This window comes from Bombina bombina, chromosome 1 (assembly GCF_027579735.1).
Source record: "Bombina bombina isolate aBomBom1 chromosome 1, aBomBom1.pri, whole genome shotgun sequence".
NCBI lineage: Eukaryota > Metazoa > Chordata > Amphibia > Anura > Bombinatoridae > Bombina > Bombina bombina.
This window is the reverse complement of record NC_069499.1, coordinates 1096773055-1096793219: the sequence shown is the minus strand read 5'-3', so window position 1 is coordinate 1096793219 and position 20165 is coordinate 1096773055. Positions and strand designations below refer to the sequence as shown.

Genomic DNA, 20165 nt, shown 5'->3' with positions numbered 1-20165 from the left:
GAACTGGGAGGCGGATTTCTTAAGTCGTCAGACTTTTCATCCGGGGGAGTGGGAACCTCATCCGGAGGTCTTTGCCCAAATACTTCGACGTTGGGGCAAACCAGAGATAGATCTCATGGCGTCTCGACAGAACGCCAAGCTTCCTCGTTACGGGTCCAGATCCAGGGATCCAGGAGCAGTCCTGATAGATGCTCTGACAGCACCTTGGGACTTCAGGATGGCTTACGTGTTTCCACCCTTCCCGTTGCTTCCGTGATTGATTGCCAGAATCAAACAAGAGAGAGCATCAGTGATTCTAATAGCACCTGCGTGGCCACGCAGGACTTGGTATGCAGACCTGGTGGACATGTCATCCTGTCCACCTTGGTCTCTACCTCTGAAACAGGACCTTCTGATACAGGGTCCCTTCAAACATCAAAATCTAACTTCTCTGAAGCTGACTGCTTGGAAATTGAACGCTTGATTTTATCAAGACGTGGGTTTTCTGAGTCAGTTATTGATACCTTAATACAGGCTAGGAAACCTGTTACCAGAAAGATTTACCATAAGATATGGCGTAAATACCTATATTGGTGTGAATCCAAAGGTTACTCTTGGAGTAAGGTTAGGATTCCTAGGATATTGTCTTTTCTACAAGAAGGTTTAGAAAAGGGTTTATCTGCTAGTTCATTAAAGGGACAGATCTCAGCTCTGTCCATTCTGTTACACAAACGTCTGTCAGAAGTTCCTGACGTCCAGGCTTTTTGTCAGGCTTTGACCAGGATTAAGCCTGTGTTTAAAACTGTTGCTCCACCATGGAGTCTAAACCTTGTTCTTAATGTTTTTCAGGGCGTTCCGTTTGAACCCCTTCATTCCATTGATATAAAGTTGTTATCTTGGAAAGTTCTATTTTTAATGGCTATTTCCTCGGCTCGAAGAGTCTCTGAATTATCAGCCTTACATTGTGATTCTCCTTATTTGATTTTTCATTCGGATAAGGTAGTCCTGCGTACTAAACCTGGGTTCTTACCTAAGGTAGTTACTAACAGGAATATCAATCAAGAGATTGTTGTTCCTTCTTTATGCCCAAATCCTTCTTCAAAGAAGGAACGTCTACTGCACAACCTGGATGTAGTCCGTGCTCTAAAATTTTACTTACAGGCAACTAAGGAATTTCGACAAACGTCTTCTCTGTTTGTCATTTACTCTGGGCAGAGGAGAGGTCAAAAAGCTTCCGCTACCTCTCTTTCTTTTTGGCTTCGTAGCATAATTCGTTTAGCTTATGAGACTGCTGGACAGCAGCCTCCTGAAAGAATTACAGCTCATTCTACTAGAGCTGTGGCTTCCACTTGGGCCTTCAAGAATGAGGCCTCTGTTGAACAGATTTGCAAGGCTGCAACTTGGTCTTCGCTTCATACTTTTTCCAAATTTTACAAATTTGACACTTTTGCTTCATCGGAGGCTATTTTTGGGAGAAAGGTTCTTCAGGCAGTGGTTCCTTCTGTATAAAGAGCCTGCCTATCCCTCCCGTCATCCGTGTACTTTTGCTTTGGTATTGGTATCCCAGAAGTAATGATGACCCGTGGACTGATCACACCTAACAGAAGAAAACATAATTTATGCTTACCTGATAAATTCCTTTCTTCTGTAGTGTGATCAGTCCACGGCCCGCCCTGTTTTTAAGGCAGGTAAATATTTTTTAATTTATACTCCAGTCACCACTTCACCCTTGGCTTTTCCTTTCTCGTTGGTCCTTGGTCGAATGACTGGGAGTGACGTAGAGGGGAGGAGCTATATGCAGCTCTGCTGGGTGAATCCTCTTGCACTTCCTGTTGGGGAGGAGTAATATCCCAGAAGTAATGATGACCCGTGGACTGATCACACTACAGAAGAAAGGAATTTATCAGGTAAGCATAAATTATGTTATTACATAGGCCACAGTTTTGCATAACCAACACTGTTATATTAATATTGTTTTTACCTCTGTGATTACTTTGTTTCTAAGCCTCTGCAGACTGCCCGTTTATCTTAGTGCTTTTGACAAACATGCATTTTAGCCAATCATTGTTGACTTATAGATAACTCCATGGGAGTGAGCACAATGTTACCTATATGACACACATAAACTAGCAGTGTCTAACTGTAGAAAACTGTCAAAATGCACTGAGATAAGTGGTAGTTTCAGCAAATAAAGGAGGTAGCAGCACCAAACTGTAGATTTTTAGTTGCTTTTAATCAGAGACATCATAAAAAAACAAACAACGTTTCGGTCAGCACCTGACCTTAATCATGTTGTATCATACAACATGATTAAGGTCAGGTGCTGACCTAAACGTTGTTTGTTTTTTTATGATGTTTCTTATTAAAAGCAACTAAAAATCTACAGTTTGGTGCTGCTACCTCCTTTATTTGCTTTTACCATTTGGGGTTAGTGCATGAACCCCTGTTGCGTGCACCGGATGTCTGATGGTGAGTGCTGGGCCTATCTTTTATTTCTACATTGAATAAGAGGTAGTTCAACAGCTTAGAAATTAGCATATGAGCCTACCTAAATTTAGCTTTCCACAAAGAATACCAAGAGAGCAAAGCAAATTTGATGTTAAAAGTAAATTGGAAAATCACTCAAGGCATCTATGTGCAGCTACTGAGCCTATTTAGATATGCTTTTCAACACAGGACATCAAAGAGAATGAACCAAATTGGATAATAAAAGTACATTAGAAAGTTGTTTAAAATGGCATGCTCTTTCTAAATTATGAAAGAAAAACATTTTGGGTTTCATGTCCCTTTTAATGGGAGATTGTGCTTAAACTTTTCATGTAAAGGAACTGCAAAAAAGTAAAAGGGTTTTCATTTTAATGTTAAAGCAATACTGCAGCATGTTGTGTATTTCCTACAAATGCACACTGGCTGATAAGGACAACTCCCACATCTTTATTGGTGGAGCACCTTTGTAAGCCCGATTAGAAAATGTCAGTTTATTCAAAATGCATTTTTCAAAAAGCAAAAAAAACAAACTACATTGTTCCTTTAAATGCTAAAACAGATCTGCATTATATCTCTACTAGATGAAAAAAATCATTCTTCAGTAGCTGTTCATTTTTGTGTTTTCTTTTGGTGTTTGAATTTGCTGTATGATTTCGGAGGAAGTGAAAATTTAATATATTTTTGTTTCCACTTTAGATCGTTTACACATTTTCTAACAGGAGTATGTGCCATTATAGGTGGAGTATTTACAGGTAATTTGTGTGTTTGTATGAGCTTTAATGATATTTTACTATATATTCCTCCAAGGTGGCAGGTTATAATTTAAGGGAAAGGTGCAATAAGGAAATACTATTTATTAGTAGAGTGGTTTAGGCAGCACCTGCAGGCACAGACAGGGAATGCCAGTCCCTTATATACAAGAAACAGAAAAGTCCAGCCGTAGGAAATCAAATCCTTTATTTCTCTGTAGGGGTAAAAGTGAAAAGGAAATGAGACAACATTTCAAGATCAAAAGCCCTTAATCATGTCTCTTCATTAAGGGCTTTTGATCTTGAAACATCTCAGTTCTGTTTCACCTTGACCCCTATAGAGAAATAAAGAATTTGATTTCCTGTGGCTGGACTTTTCTGTTTCTAGCAATAATGAAATACTGAAATGTCTTTAGAGCCGTCTCTTATTACACTATTGCTTGCATGTAACTGTTCTTAACACCCACAGATGGGTTAAAAATATACTAGGAAGTCTGTTCCTGATCACCAATGAACTACGAATCCTGAGAAGAATATGACTTGGTGAGCTAAACAGGGGCAGCTTATATTTAGAACAACCAATCACAGGCTGTGTCCAGCTCTTGTGCTGAACCCTTTGAGAGGGCTTAACATATAGTTATATGCAAGCAATAGTGCAATAAGAAAATGCATATTTAGTTTATCATTGTGTCTATTTCCCTTTTAGTTATTACAAGCTCATGTAGAGTCCTTGTGTGTCTAGACTTAAAATGTGTACAGTCTGAGAAAAGTATATTTGGGGGCTTTAACTATGTATTTGGGGATCAAAGACTCTCTTGCAATTGCAGCATTATTTTGTTGCCAATACGGCTCTACTATTGTAAATCGATTAAAATAGAAATTATAAAATAATTAAAGGGGAAAAAAATGCAATTATAAAAAAAGATCCATAAATTTACTTTTATTTACTTTTAATTTGTTTTCCAGTTGCAGGTCTTATTGACTCTTTAATCTACCACTCTACACGAGCTATTCAAAAAAAGATTGAACTGGGAAAAACCACATAGGAGAACAAATCATTGTCACCAGCAGAAGAGGGATCTATGGAAATGGGGACGGAATATTTAAATGACAGTAATGTGTGTGCTTCAGTTTGTGACGTGATGTCACAGAGGTACAAAATAACAGAACCAAGAAACAGAGACCTCCCTAAAATATTTGTATTCCGAGCCAGCAGCGTCAATCACAAAGGTCCTAGAGGTATAATGTGCAATTGTCTTTGACAAAATTCAGCAGGTTTGTGTTCTTGTAACAAGGGATTTTTTTATTATTTTAATTTACCCCGTGGTCTGTTTGGCAAATTAGCAGTGCATCTAGGAGCAAAATATTAAGGATCTGCTTTAAGTATGAAATAAGACTGGAGTTTCCATTCCTACCTATAATTGTTGTGCATATCTCGCCAACAAAGTATCATCTACAATGAGGAAAGACTAGTGGCGATCTGGTGAAGATGTGTGCACCTGAAACAACATTGAAGGGGATTAAAAATATCCAATACAGATCTGTTGGTGTTTTCATTTTTAATTTCAGTATGATGAGTAAATAAAAGAATGCTGACTCCGCAGAAGGGTCTACAAGAACTACACCAGCATTTGGATTTATTTCAACATTAGCATTGCAGGGTTGTAATAATTTATTTAGGCAGTATATTGTCACCTGTTTTTTTTTCTCCTTTTTTATTATACATCCCACCTGTTTCTAGGGATTAGTTCACTGCTGTCCAAGGGAAATTATTTTGTGTATGTGTATTGTACATTGCTTTAAACAGGAATTCTACTTTTTATAAAAGTAATTTGTTTGCTTCATTTTATTAATAGTATTTGCATTCCTGGTGCTGTGTCCATTAGTCAACGCATTAATTGCAAAATAATAAAATAATGAAAGTTGCCAAATTGGATACTTACCAGAAGTTAATATTAAAGTTTAAGTTAGTGGGGAATTTTAGAGAATATTCCCCTATACACACACAAACATGCACACATGGATCGTCACACAACTGTTTTGCTGCAGAACAGTAGAGGCTCGTCATCAATCTGATGCTTTTTTGGGGTAGGTGAAAGTTCTCATTTATGATATTTAGATTTCAATTATGAACATGCAGTAAAAGATTTAACCTACAAATTTCACTACTGGTAATGATTCAAATTTAATAAAATAAAAGATAAGAAAAAGTCCCACATAAATATTAAGACCAATCTGAGCTTTAGTTTTTCCTATTTCTAAATGAGTGTTTGTTTTTCTCACCTGACAAAGATGGCTGGTGACCAAGTCAAAAGCTTTAACCCCTGCAGTACCAGGACCATTTGTCTGCCAGTACCCAGTTTTCATTTATTTATAAAAAAAAATCTGTAGTGTAGGGGTCCCCACCCACCTCTCTGCAAACACTATGTGGACCCCCTCTCGTATTATATACTTTGTTGGGGGTTTTTTGGTCATTATTTGTAGGGTAGCGTCTCATCCCTCACTCTCCCTTCTAAACTTTACCATAGTGTAGGGTCTGTACCCACTCTGCCCTTCTACTGCCAACAATGGAGATCTTTACAGAGACAATCTGCCTTCCTAAGGTAACAGAGCACCGATCATGCCCAGGACTGTATGAGCTGCCTGAAGGTCAGGTCTCTTTCAATGCAGACGATCATTGCTAAACGATCCCTAAGCTTGTACAACTGTCAGCCCTTAGTGATTTATATAAACGGAGGAGAACTCTTGAAAAGCAGAAATCTTCTGCACCGAGAGTATATGCAGCGTCACAGCCTCCCCCTCCCTCTTCCCCCACGGAGGTTACAACACATAAATTACACTGATGATAGTGCCTGGCTGTCTGCAGAAAACGGCTTATCTTAAAACCTAAAACTTGTGGGCAGTTTGAAGTTTTAACTGTGGGGGGAGTTAGAAACACAAATAAACAGTACATAATGATCATTTTATTAAAGTTAAGATGCATATTATGTGTATTATACATACATGGCTAAATTTAATACCTTTATACTCCTAATAAATGTTTATTCAGTCACAGCAGCTCACACAGATGTGATCCTCTAAGTACACTGTATTTAATATAGCCGTGTGTTTCCTTGACTGCATCATGAGCATGTGACTTCTGTGCCCCTGCCTGTAGCGTGCGTTACAATATGGCAGCTTACATAGGAGAATCCAGCAGTGGATCAGTGCTGTATTTTAAAACAATATCCTTCAACAGTTTGGGGTAAGAGTAGCATATAAAATAGCAGTGATTATTTTATTTTTATTAATGAGAAAAACTAGGTTTCTTTTACAAGATATACCGAGTCCACAGGTTTCATCCTTTACTTGTGGGATATAATCCTCCTGCTAACAGGAAGTGGCAAAGAGCAGCAGAGCTGCTATATAGCTCCTCCCTTAACTCCTCCCCCCAGTCATTCTCTTTGCCTATGCTAGCAATAGGAAGGGTAAAGTGATAGTGGTGATAAAATGATAGTTTTAATTTCTTCAATCAAAAGTTTATTTTTAAGTGGTACTGGTGAGTACTATTTCTCTCAGGCAGCATTGGAAGAAGATTGCTGCCTTGAGATTGATGATCTTAGCAGACGTAACTAAGATCCATGTTGGTTCCCACAGTGTGCTGAGGAATGCTAGAGAAATCTTCAGTGTGAGGAACAGTTTTCATGTTACAAGCAGCATTGAGGTATGTTCAGTCATTTATTTCTGAGGAGACTGTGATATATCAGAACTGGCTGACATAGTTCCCATAGAGGGAAGGGGTAAGTAGTAATTCTGTGGAAATAGGGTATTACTGTAATCCTGGGCATTATTTTGTTTTCAAGACTAATGCAACTTTATCTGTTATGGTGAGACACTGGGGCAGCCTAACGATTTTATTATCAATCTAAAATGGGTGGCTGGTTGTTATACTTTTCCTCTAAAGAGGATCCACATGGCTAGTACTTTATTTTTTATACCCACATGGCTTATGTTTGACCGCTTTACTGCGGTTGTTTAGGCTCAGCTTATTCCGGAGAGGATGGGCGGGGCCTAATTTTGCGCCTCAATGGTGCAGTTTCTTCACATACAAACTGTAATTTTCAGCTCCGGTTGGGCCCAAACTGACTCCTGGTGTTCCGGAGTGATTTTGAGGCTTGATTAAGATCCCTGGGGAAAAGTAGGCGCCACAGCAGAGCTGTGGCATGGTGCAGGGGATTATAAAGTTTTTCTAATAAACGTTGTTTTTATTGATAACTCAGAGGGTTAATTGCTCTTTACTGTGGGGTGCAACATCTGACTGCATTATAGGGCAGGTTTATCTTAAAATTGGACATATGTGAACACTTTTAAGCTGTTTTGCAAAATTGTGCGCCTTTTATTTTCTTAAAGGCGCAGTACAGTTTTTAAAAAAAATTGTGTTTTCTCACTAAATAGGGTGTTTAACGACTTTGTGGTGTTTACATAGCCTGTTCAACACTGACACTGAGGAAGTTCAATGTTCTATGTGTTTGGAAGCCATTGTGGAACCCCCTCTTACATTGTGCCCTTCTTGTACTGAAAGGGCCTTACACTGTAAAGAATATATTTTATGTAATGAAAGTGTGTCTAAGGATGATTCTCAGTCTGAAGAGAATCAAGATACGCCATCTAATTCTCCCCAAGTGTTTCAACCTTTAACGCCCACTTAAGCGACGCCAAGTACTTCTAGTGCGTCTTCTTTTACTTTGCAAGATATGGCTGCAGTGATGTCTACTACCCTTACAGAGGTACTATCTAAACTGCCAGGTTTGCAGGGTAAACGCAGTAGGTCGGGTATTAATGTAAATACTGAACCCTCTGATGCCTTAGTGGCTATTTCCGATGCACCCTCACAATGCTCTGATTTGTGGGTTAGGGATTTTATGTCTGAGGGAGAACTTTCAGAGTCTGTAAATTTATTACCTCAGACAGATTCGGACGTCACGTCCTTTAAATTTAAACTGGAACACCTCCGCCTGTTGCTCAGGGAGGTTTTAGCGACTCTGGATGATTGTGACCCTATCACAATTCCCCCAGAAATATTGTGTAAAATGGACAAATATTTAGAAGTACCTACTTACACGGATATTTTTCCGGTTCCTAAGAGAATTTCGGAAATTGTTAAGAGGGAATGGGATAGACCAGGTATACCGTTTTCTCCCCCTCCTAACTTTAAGAAAATGTTTCCTATATCTGACACCATACGGGAGTCCTGGTAATTGGTCCCTAAGGTGGAGGGAGCTATATCTACTCTAGCTAAATGTACAACTATACCCATTGTAGACAGTTGTGCTTTTACAGACCCTATGGATAAAAAAATTAGAGGGTCTTCTAAAGAAACTATTTGTTCACCAGGGTTTTCTCTTACAGCCTGCATTGTTCCACTAACTACTGCAGCTGCCTTTTGGTTTGACGCCCTGGAAGAGTCTCTGAAGGTAGAGACACATTTAGAGGACATTTTAGGCAGAATATAGGCTCTTAAATTAGCCAATTCATTTATTACTGATGCCGCTTTTCAAATTGCAAAATTAACAGCGAAAAACGCATGCCATTCTGGCGCGCAGAGCGTCATGGCTAAAGTTGTGGTCTGCTGACGTATCGTCTAAATCTAAGTTTTTAACTATTCCCTTCAAAGGTAAGTCCCTATTCGGGCCTGAGCTGAAGGAAATAATCTCTGACATTACTGGAGGTAAGGGGCATGCCCTACCTCAGGACAAGTCCCTCAAGTTGAGGGATAAAAAAAATGATTTTCGATCCTTTCGAAATTTTAAAGGAGTATCCTCTGCATTTTAAAGGAGTATCCTCTGCTTCCTCCACTAAGCAGGAAAGGAACTTTGCTCAATCCAAGTCGGTCTGGAGACCTAACCAGGCCTGGAATAAAGGTAAACAAGCCAAGAAGCCCACTGCTGCTACCAAGACAGCATGAAGGGGCAGCCCCCGATCCGGGACCGGATCTAGTAGGGGGCAGACTCTCGTTCTTTGCTCAGGCTTGGGCAAGAGATGTACAGGATCCCTGGGCATTGCAAATTGTGACCCAGGGGTACCAGCTGGAATTCAATGATTTCCTTCCAAGGGGGAGATTTCATCTTTCACGTCTGTCTGTAGACCAGACAAAAAGAGAGGCGTTTCTTACGCTGTGCAAAAGACCTTTACACAATGGGTTTAATTTGCCCAGTTCCAGAACTGGAACAGGGGCAGGGGTTCTACTCAAATTTATTCGTGGTTCCCAAAAAAGAGGGAACCTTAAGACCAATTTTAGATCTCAGATGTCTAAACAAATTTCTGAGAGTCCCATCGTTCATGATGGAGACCATTCGTACAATTTTTGCCAATGATCCAGGAGGGTCAATATATGACCACTGTGTGGACCTGAAGGATGCGTACCTTCACATTCCTATCCACAAGGATCATAAATTCCTAAGATTTGCTTTCAGGACAAACATTATCAGTTTGTGGCCCTGCCCATCGGGTTGGCCACGGCTCCCAGGATCTTCACAAAGGTTCTAGGGTCCCTTCTAGCGGTTCTCAGGCCGCGAGGCATATCGGTGGCGCCCTATCTGGACGATATCTTGATCCAGGCGTCAACCTATCATCTGTCCAAATCTCACACAGACATCGTGTTGTCATTTCTAAGAACTCACGGTTGGAAAGTGAATGTAGAAAAAAGTTCACTGGTTCCACAGACAAGAGTTCCATTCCTGGGAACTCTGATAGACTCGGTAAACATGAAAATATTTCTGACAGAAGTCAGAAAATCAAAGATTCTAAATACTTGCCGAGCTCTGCAGTCCATTCATTGGCCATCCGTGTATGGAAGTCACCGGACTAATGGTAGCAGCAATGGATATCATCCCGTTTGCTCGCTTTCATCTCCGACCACTACAACTGTGCATGCTCGGTCAGTGGAATGGGGATTATGCAAATTTATCTCCTCAGATAAATCTGGACCAAGAGACCAGAGACTCTCTTCGGTGGTGGTTGTCACAGGACAATCTGTCCCAAGGGATGTGCTTCCGCAGGCCATCTTGGGTAATAGTAACGACGGACGCCAGTCTCCTGGGCTGGGGTGCAGTCTGGATTCCCTGAAGGCTCAGGGTGTGTGGACTCAGGTGGAGTCTCAATTGCCAATCACTATTCTGGAACTGAGAGCGATATTCAATGCGCTGCTGGCGTGGCCTCAGTTGGCTTCGGCCAAATTCATAAGATCCCAGTCGGATAATATCACAACTGTGGCATATATCAATCATCAGGGGGGAACAAGGAGTTCTCTAGCGATGATAGAAGTATCAAAGATAATTCAATGGGCGGAGGTTCACTCTTGCCATCTGTCTGCGATCTCTATCCCAGGAGTAGAAAACTGGGAAGCTGATTTTCTAAGTCGTCAGACTTTTCATCCGGGGGAGTGGGAACTCCATCCGGAGGTGTTTGCAACCTTGATTCATCCTACAAACAGAAATAGGTAAAACCCAAATTAGCAGCGCTTCTCTATAACAGGCTAATTTATGTATATAGTCTAGATGGAAATTGCCTGATAAGTTAAGCAATATACATTGAGGTATATCAGTTGAAATATAGTTTATAACAAGATACAATAAATATTGGGACAGAGTAATGGTCCTATATAAAAAACAACAAAAAATTAAAATTTACAATTTGCTGTTATTGCAAAAACTCAAATCACTATTCGTAGGAGAAGAAAACAATACTTCCCAATAGTGTTGTGAATGGTGGGTGCCGCTCCAAGTGATGACACAGGGCTGCGGTCCTGGTCTTAGGAAGTGGCTGGAAAACAAAATAAAACACAGAGCGCAACCCACTCTAAGTGTAAAATCATTTAATTTCAAACAATAAAAGAACGTGTAAATCGCACGTACAGTGTTGCAAAATAAACAGGCACAATAAAACCAATCCCAGAATGTATCACCAAATGTCAGGGGTGTGATGTCCGTCACCTCGTAGCTCACAATCCCCAAAACGGCTTCCGGATCGCCGTGTGAGAATTCAGCTTATGCCGAGGGGTACTCCAAATGGCATTGATAACAGGGAAGCTGGGAGAAGTTCCTTTTGTGCCGCCACAAAAGGAACTTCTCCCAGCTTCCCTGTTATCAATGCCATTTGGAGTATCCCTCGGCATAAGCTGAATTCTCACACGGCGATCCGGAAGCCGTTTTGGGGATTGTGAGCTACGAGGTGACGGACATCACACCCCTGACATTTGGTGATACATTCTGGGATTGGTTTTATTGTGCCTGTTTATTTTGCAACACTGTACGTGCGATTTACACGTTCTTTTATTGTTTGAAATTAAATGATTTTACACTTAGAGTGGGTTGCGCTCTGTGTTTTATTTTGTTTTCCAACCTTGATTCATCAATGGGGTACACCGGAATTGGATCTGATGGCATCTCGACAGAATGCCAAACTTCCATGTTACGGGTCCAGGTCAAGGGATACCCAGGCTGTACTGATAGATGCTCTAGCAGTACCTTGGTCGTTCAACCTGGCTTATGTGTTTTCACCTTTTTCCTCTCCTTCCTCGTGTGATTGCCAGAATCAAAAAGGAGAGGGCTTCAGTAATTTTAATAGTGCCTGCGTGGCCACGCAGGACCTGGTATGCAGATCTAGTGGACATGTCGTCTCTGCCACCGTGGAGACTGCCATTGAGAAAGGACCTTCTCATTCAAGGTCCTTTCCAACATCCAAATCTAACTTCTCTGCAGCTGACTGCTTGGAGATTGAACGCTTTATTTTATCTAAGCGGGGTTTCTCTGAGCCGGTCATTGATACTCTGATTCAGGCTCGCAAGCCGGTTGCTAGAAAAATTTACCATAAGATATGGTGTAAATATCTTTAGTGGTATGAATCCAAGGGTTACTCATGGAGTAAGATTAGGATTCCTAGGATTTTGTCTTTACTCCAAGGAGGATTGGAGAAGGGATTATCAGCTTGTTCCTTGAAGGGACAATTTTCTGCTTTGTCAATTTTGCTTCACAAGCGTCTGGCAGATGTCCCAGATGTTCAGGCATTTTGTCAGGCTTTAATTAGAATCAAGCCTGTGTTTAAAATATTTGCTCCGCCATGGAGCTTGAATTTAGTTCTCAAGGTTCTTCAAGGGGTTCCGTTTGAACCCATGCATTCCATAGATATTAAACTGTTATCTTGGAAAGTTTGAGATGTCTGCATTGCAATGTGATTCCCCTTATCTTATATTACATTCTGATAAGGTGTTTTTGTGTACTAAACCTGGATTTCTCCTGTTAAGTGTGATCAGTCCACGGGTCATCATTACTTCTGGGATATTGCTCCTCCCCAACAGGAAGTGCAAGAGGATTCACCCAGCAGAGCTGCATATAGCTCCTCCCCTCTACGTCACCTCCAGTCATTCTCTTGCACCCAACGACTAGATAGGATGTGTGAGAGGACTATGGTGATTATACTTAGTTTTATACCTTCAATCAAAAGTTTGTTATTTTATAATAGCTACCTGAGTTTTTACTATGATTTTAGCCGGTGTAGTTAAGATCATATTGCTGTTTCTCGGCCATCTGAGGAGAGGTAAACTTCAGATCAGGGGACAGCGGGCAGATTAATCTGCAAAGAGGTATGTAGCAGCTTATTATTTTCTGACAATGGAATTGATGAGAAAATTCTGCCATACCGATATAATGTAATCTCAGCCTTAAATGCAGTAGCAGCAACTGGTATCAGGCTGTCATGTATGTATATTTTACACTTCAGTATTCTGGGGAATGGCACTTCACTGGAATTATACTGTGTGCATAAGACTTTAGCCTAATTTGCAGGGACTAGCAACAGGCTTTTTAATAACACTTAATTTATGTTAAACGTTTTTTTGCTGGCATGTAAAATCGTTTCATTTTCTGAGGTACTGGGTGAATAAAATATTTTGGGCACTATTTTTTTCCACTTGGCAGTTGTTTTATTTAATTTATGACAGTTTACTGATCTCTCTCACTGTTGTGTGTGAGGGCGAGGGGCCGTTTTTGGCGCTTTTGCTACGCATCAAAAAATTCAGTCAGAAGCTCACTGTACTTCCTGCATGATCCGGTTCATCTCTACAGAACTCAGAGGTCTTCAAAACTTGTTTTGAGGGAGGTAATCACTCACAGCAGAGCTGTGAGATTGTAGTTGACTGTGATAAAAAACGTTTTTCTGTAACTTTTTTTTCTGCTATCAGGGTTAGTTATCCTTTGCTAATGGGAACAAGCCTTTGCTAAAATTGTGTTTTTTACAAAGATTTGATGCTATAACCTTTCAGTTTATTAACTTTCAACTGTCATAACTCTTTCTGTGCTTCTTATAGGCACAGTACGTTTTCTTATTATAGTAAATTACTTGAAAAGTATTTCCAAGTTGCTAGTTTATTTGCTAGTGTGTTAAACATGTCTGATTCAGAGGAAGACATCTGTGCTATATGTGCTAATGCCAAAGTGGAGCCCAATAGAAATTTATGTACTAACTGCATTGATGCTACTTTAAATAAGAGTCAATCTGTACAAATTGAGCACATTTCACCAAACAACGAGGGGAGAGTTATGCCGACTAACTCGCCTCACGTGTCAGTACCTGCATCTCCCGCTCGGGAGGTGCGTGATATTGTGGCGCCGAGTACATCTGGGCGGCCATTACAAATCACATTACAGGATATGGCTACTGTTATGACTGAAGTTTTGGCTAAATTACCAGAACTAAGAGGTAAGCGTGATCACTCTGGGGTGAGAACAGAGTGCGCTGATAATGTTAGGGCCATGTCAGATACTGCGTCACAACTTGCAGAACATGAGGACGGAGAGCTTCATTCTGCGGCTGACGGTTCTGATCCAAACAGATTGGATTCAGATATTTCAAATTTTAAATTTAAGCTGGAAAACCTCCGTGTATTACTAGGGGAGGTGTTAGCGGCTCTGAATGATTGTAACACAGTTGCAATACCAGAGAAAATGTGTAGGTTGGATAAATATTTTGCGGTACCGTCGAGTACTGACGTTTTTCCTATACCTAAGAGACTTACTGAAATTGTTACTAAGGAGTGGGATAGACCCGGTGTGCCGTTCTCACCCCCTCCGATATTTAGAAAGATGTTTCCAATAGACACCACCACACGGGACTTATGGCAAACGGTCCCTAAGGTGGAGGGAGCAGTTTCTACTTTAGCTAAGCGTACCACTATCCCGGTGGAGGATAGCTGTGCCTTTTCAGATCCAATGGATAAAAAGTTAGAGGGTTACCTTAAGAAAATTTTTGTTCAACAAGGTTTTATATTGCAACCCCTTGCATGCATTGCGCCTGTCACGGCTGCAGCAGCATTTTGGTTTGAGTCTCTGGAAGAGACACTTGAATGAGCTCCATTAGATGAGATTACACACAAGCTTAAAGCTCTTAAGTTAGCTAACTCATTTATTTCAGATGCCGTAGTACATTTAACTAAGCTTACGGCTAAGAATTCCGGATTCGCCATTCAGGCGCGCAGAGCACTGTGGCTAAAATCCTGGTCAGCTGACGTTACTTCTAAGTCTAAATTACTTAATATACCTTTCAAAGGGCAGACCTTATTCGGGCCCGGATTGAAAGAAATTATCGCTGACATTACAGGAGGTAAAGGCCATGCCCTGCCTCAAGACAGAGCCAAACCTAAGGCTAGACAGTCTAATTTTCGTTCCTTTCGGAATTTCAAAGCAGGAGCAGCATCAACTTCCTCTGCTCCAAAACAAGAAGGATCTGTTGCTCGCTACAGACAAGGCTGGAGACCTAACCAGTCCTGGAACAAGGGCAAGCAGGCCAGGAAACCTGCTGCTGCCCCTAAAACAGCATGAATTGAGGGCCCCCAATCTGGGAACGGATCTAGTGGGGGGCAGACTTTCTCTCTTCGCCCAGGCTTGGGCAAGAGATGTCCAGGATCCCTGGGCGCTAGAGATAATATCTCAGGGATACCTTCTGGACTTCAAATACTCTCCCCCAAGAGAGAGATTTCATCTGTCAAGGTTGTCAACAAACCAAATAAAGAAAGAGGCGTTTCTACGCTGCGTACAAGAGCTTTTATTAATGGAAGTAATCCATCCAGTTCCACGGTCGGAACAGGGACAAGGGTTTTACTCAAATCTGTTTGTGGTTCCCAAAAAAGAGGGAACTTTCAGGCCAATCCTGGATTTAAAGATCCTAAACAAATTCCTAAGAGTTCCATCGTTCAAAATGGAGACTATTCGGACAATTTTACCCATGATCCAAAAGGGTCAGTACATGACCACAGTGGATTTAAAAGATGCTTACCTTCACATACCGATCCACAAAGATCATTACCGGTATCTAAGGTTTGCCTTTCTAGACAGGCATTACCAGTTTGTAGCTCTTCCATTCGGATTGGCTACGGCTCCAAGAATCTTCACAAAGGTTCTGGGTGCTCTTCTGGCGGTAGTAAGACCGCGAGGAATTTCAGTAGCTCCGTACCTAGACGACATTCTGATACAAGCTTCAAGCTTTCAAACTGCCAAGTCTCATACAGAGTTAGTACTGGCATTTCTAAGGTCTCATGGATGGAAGGTGAACGAAAAGAAGAGTTCTCTCTTTCCACTCACAAGAGTTCCCTTCCTGGGGACTCTTATAGATTCTGTAGAAATGAAAATTTACCTGACAGAAGACAGGTTAACAAAACTTCAAAGTGCATGCCGTGTCCTTCATTCCATTCAACACCCGTCAGTGGCTCAATGCATGGAGGTAATCGGCTTAATGGTAGCGGCAATGGACATAGTACCCTTTGCACGCCTACACCTCAGACCGCTGCAATTGTGCATGCTAAGTCAGTGGAATGGGGATTACTCAGACTTGTCCCCTTCTCTGAATCTGGATCAAGAGACCAGAAATTCTCTTCTATGGTGGCTTTCTCGGCCACATCTGTCCAGGGGGATGCCATTCAGCAGGCCAGACTGGACAATTGTAACAACAGACGCCAGCCTACTAGATTGGGGCGCCGTCTGGAATTCTCTGAAGGCTCAGGGACAATGGAATCAGGAGGAGAGTCTCCTACCAATAAACATTCTGGAATTGAGAGCAGTTCTCAATGCCCTTCTGGCTTGGCCCCAGTTGTCACCTCGGGGGTTCATCAGGTTTGTCGGACAACATCACGACTGTAGCCTACATCAACCATCAGGGAGGGACAAGAAGCTCCCTAGCAATGATGGAAGTATCAAAGATAATTCGCTGGGCAGAGTCTCACTCTTGCCACCTGTCAGCAATCTACATCCTGGGAGTGGAGAACTGGGAGGCGGATTTTTTAAGTCGTCAGACTTTTCATCCGGGGGAGTGGGAACTTCATCCGGAGGTCTTTGCCCAAATACTTCGACATTGGGGCAAACCAGAGATAGATCTCATGGCGTCTCGACAGAACGCCAAGCTTCCTCTTTACGGGTCCAGATCCAGGGATCCGGGAGCGGTCCTGATAGATGCCTTGACAGCACCTTGGACCTTCAGGATGGCTTATGTGTTTCCACCCTTCCCGATGCTTCCTCGATTGATTGCCAGAATCAAACAGGAGAGAGCATCAGTGATTCTAATAGCGCCTGCATGGCCACGCAGGACTTGGTATGCAGATCTGGTGGACATGTCATCCTGTCCACCTTGGTCTCTACCTCTGAAACAGGACCTTCTGATACAGGGTCCTTTCAAACATCAAAATCTAACTTCTCTGAAGCTGACTGCTTGGAAATTGAACGCTTGATTTTATCAAAACGTGGTTTTTCTGAGTCAGTTATCGATACCTTAATACAGGCTAGGAAGCCTGTTACCAGAAAGATTTACCATAAAATATGGCGTAAATACCTATATTGGTGCGAATCCAAAGGTTACTTTTGGAGTAAGGTTAGGATTCCTAGGATATTGTCTTTTCTACAAGAAGGTTTAGAAAAGGGTTTATCCGCTAGTTTCTTAAAGGGACAGATCTCAGCTCTGTCCATTCTGTTGCACAAACGTCTGTCAGAAGTTCCAGACGTTCAGGCTTTTTGTCAGGCTTTGGCCAGGATTAAGCCTGTGTTTAAAACTGTTGCTCCGCCATGGAGTTTAAACCTTGTTCTTAACGTTTTACAGGGCGTTCCGTTTGAACCCCTTCATTCCATTGATATAAAGTTGTTATCTTGGAAAGTTCTATTTTTAATGGCTATTTCCTCGGCTCGAAGAGTCTCTGAGTTATCAGCCTTACATTGTGATTCTCCTTATTTGATTTTTCACTCGGATAAGGTAGTTCTGCGTACTAAACCTGGGTTCTTACCTAAGGTAGTCTCTAACAGGAATATCAATCAAGAGATTGTTGTTCCATCCTTGTGTCCAAATCCTTCTTCAAGGAAGGAACGACTTCTGCACAATCTGGATGTAGTTCGTGCCCTAAAATTTTATTTACAGGCAACTAAAGATTTTCGACAAACGTCTTCCCTGTTTGTCGTTTACTCTGGTCAGAGGAGAGGTCAAAAAGCTTCTGCTACCTCTCTCTCTTTTTGGCTTCGTAGCATAATACGTTTAGCTTATGAGACTGCTGGACAGCAACCTCCTGAAAGAATTACAGCTCATTCCACTAGAGCTGTGGCTTCCACTTGGGCCTTTAAGAATGAGGCCTCTGTTGAACAGATTTGCAAGGCTGCAACTTGGTCTTCGCTTCATACTTTTTCCAAATTTTACAAATTTGACACTTTTGCTTCTTCGGAGGCTATTTTTGGGAGAAAGGTTCTTCAGGCAGTGGTTCCTTCTGTATAAAGAGCCTGCCTGTCCCTCCCGTCATCCGTGTACTTTTGCTTTGGTATTGGTATCCCAGAAGTAATGATGACCCGTGGACTGATCACACTTAACAGGAGAAAACATAATTTATGCTTACCTGATAAATTCCTTTCTCCTGTAGTGTGATCAGTCCACGGCCCGCCCTGTTTTTTACGGCAGGTAAATATTTTTTAAATTATACTCCAGTCACCACTACACCCTTTGGCTTCTCCTTTCTCGTTGGTCCTTGGTCGAATGACTGGAGGTGACGTAGAGGGGAGGAGCTATATGCAGCTCTGCTGGGTGAATCCTCTTGCACTTCCTGTTGGGGAGGAGCAATATCCCAGAAGTAATGATGACCCGTGGACTGATCACACTACAGGAGAAAGGAATTTATCAGGTAAGCATAAATTATGTTTTCTTCCTAAGGTTGTTTCAAATAAGAATATTAATCAGGAAATTGTGGTTCCTTCCTTGTGTCCTAATCCTTCCTCTAAGAAGGAACGTTTGTTACATAATTTGGATGTGGTTCGCTCTTTAAAATTTTATTTACAAGCGACCAAGGATTTCCCTCAAACATCTTCCCTGTTTGTTGTTTATTCTGGGAAGCGTAGGTGTCAAAAAGCTACGGCTACCTCTCTCTTTTTGGCTGAGAAGCATCATTTGCCTGGCATATGAGACTGCTGGACAGCAGCCCCCTGAAAAGCTTACAGCTCATTCCACTAGAGCTGTGGCTTCCACTTGGGCTTTTAAAAACGATGCTTCTGTTGAACAGATTTGTAAGGCTGCGACTTGGTCCTCCCTTCATACTTTTTCCAAATTTGATACGTTTGCTTCTTCTGAGGCTATTTTTGGGAGAAAGGTGCTTCAAGCAGTGGTGCCTTCAGTTTTAGGTTCCTGTCTTGTACCTCCCTTTCATCCGTGTTTAAAAGCTTTGGTATTGGTATCCCACACGTAAAGGATGAAACCCGTGGACTCGGCATATCTTGTAAAAGGAAATTTATGCTTACCTGATAAATTAATTTCATATACGATATACCGAGTCCACGGCCCACACTGTCATTTTGAGACAGGATTTATTTTTATAAACTTTAGTCACCTCTGCACCTTGTTAGTTCTTTCTCTTCCTATACCTTTGGTCGAATGACTGGGGGGAGAAGTTAAGGGAGGAGCTATATAGCAGCTCTGCTGTGGTGCTCTTTGCCACTTCCTGTTTGCAGGAGGATTATATCCCACAAGTAAAGGATGAAACCTGTGGCCTCGGTATATCGTAAAAGAAATTAATTTATCAGGTAAGCATAAATTTCCTTTTTAGGGATTATTAGAAGACAGGTGTTTAGTGTCCCTTTAATATATATTTGTCTTACATCAACAAGGGGTCGCAACTGTAGTCACATTAACTAAATAGAATTATTTTTTACAATCTAACAAAATCAGTATGCGCAACAGCTGTTTAAATAAAAATTAAATAAAACTCTAAGCGCCTTCAACTTCCCTAATGTCCTGAAAGCTTTCTTAGATGTTTCTTAGATGTTAAATGGACAGTGTAGTCAAAAATTAAAATACAATATTTTAATAAAGAATAATGTGTATATATGGTGTGAAATTAAAAAGTGGAAATAAGAAGGGCGATTCCTAGTGCAGAGCAATATAGTAAAGTTTCCCCGTATCAAAATCCCAGATGACAGGGTACTCACAACTGGAAGCGCACCCAGTGGTGCGAATGACGCCTACTAGGTTATTAAAGTGACCCAGTGCACATATCGATCCCAGAGGTAGATGTAAGCAGTCCCAGTGTGTTCTTAGATATTGACCGATTGAGGTCGTATGAAAAAGGAGACTCAAGGTTTAAAAAGGTAAAAAACTTTATATGATAAATTTAAAAATGGGGGATTGCAATAAACAGAAATACATTAATAAAAGCAAGTCAGTATTAATGCTACGCGTTTTTTCGGCGCTAACCACTCAGGCGTGTAATTCCCCATTTTTATATTTATCATATAAAGTTTTTTACTTTTTTAAACCTTGAGTCTCCTTTTTCATACAGCCTCAATCAGTCAATATCTAAGAGCACACTGGGACTGCCTACATCTACCTCTGGGATCTATATGTGCACTGGGTCACTATAATAACCTAGTAGGCATCATTCGCACCACTGGGTGCGCTTCCAATTGT

The 20165-nt window shown here is 41.3% G+C and overlaps 1 protein-coding gene across 1 annotated transcript in view; it reads left to right on the top strand.

Annotated features, from left to right (window-relative positions):
* Nucleotides 1–5042, top strand: part of ERGIC3 (ERGIC and golgi 3) — a 112012-nt gene extending 106970 nt beyond the window's left edge. Inside the window, exons 12-13 of the mRNA XM_053694993.1 lie at nucleotides 3163–3218; nucleotides 4182–5042. Coding sequence (XP_053550968.1) covers nucleotides 3163–3218; nucleotides 4182–4261 — 136 coding nt within the window. The 3' untranslated portion in view covers nucleotides 4262–5042. The remainder of the gene's footprint in view (nucleotides 1–3162; nucleotides 3219–4181) is intronic.
* Nucleotides 5043–20165: the final 15123 nt, after the last annotated feature.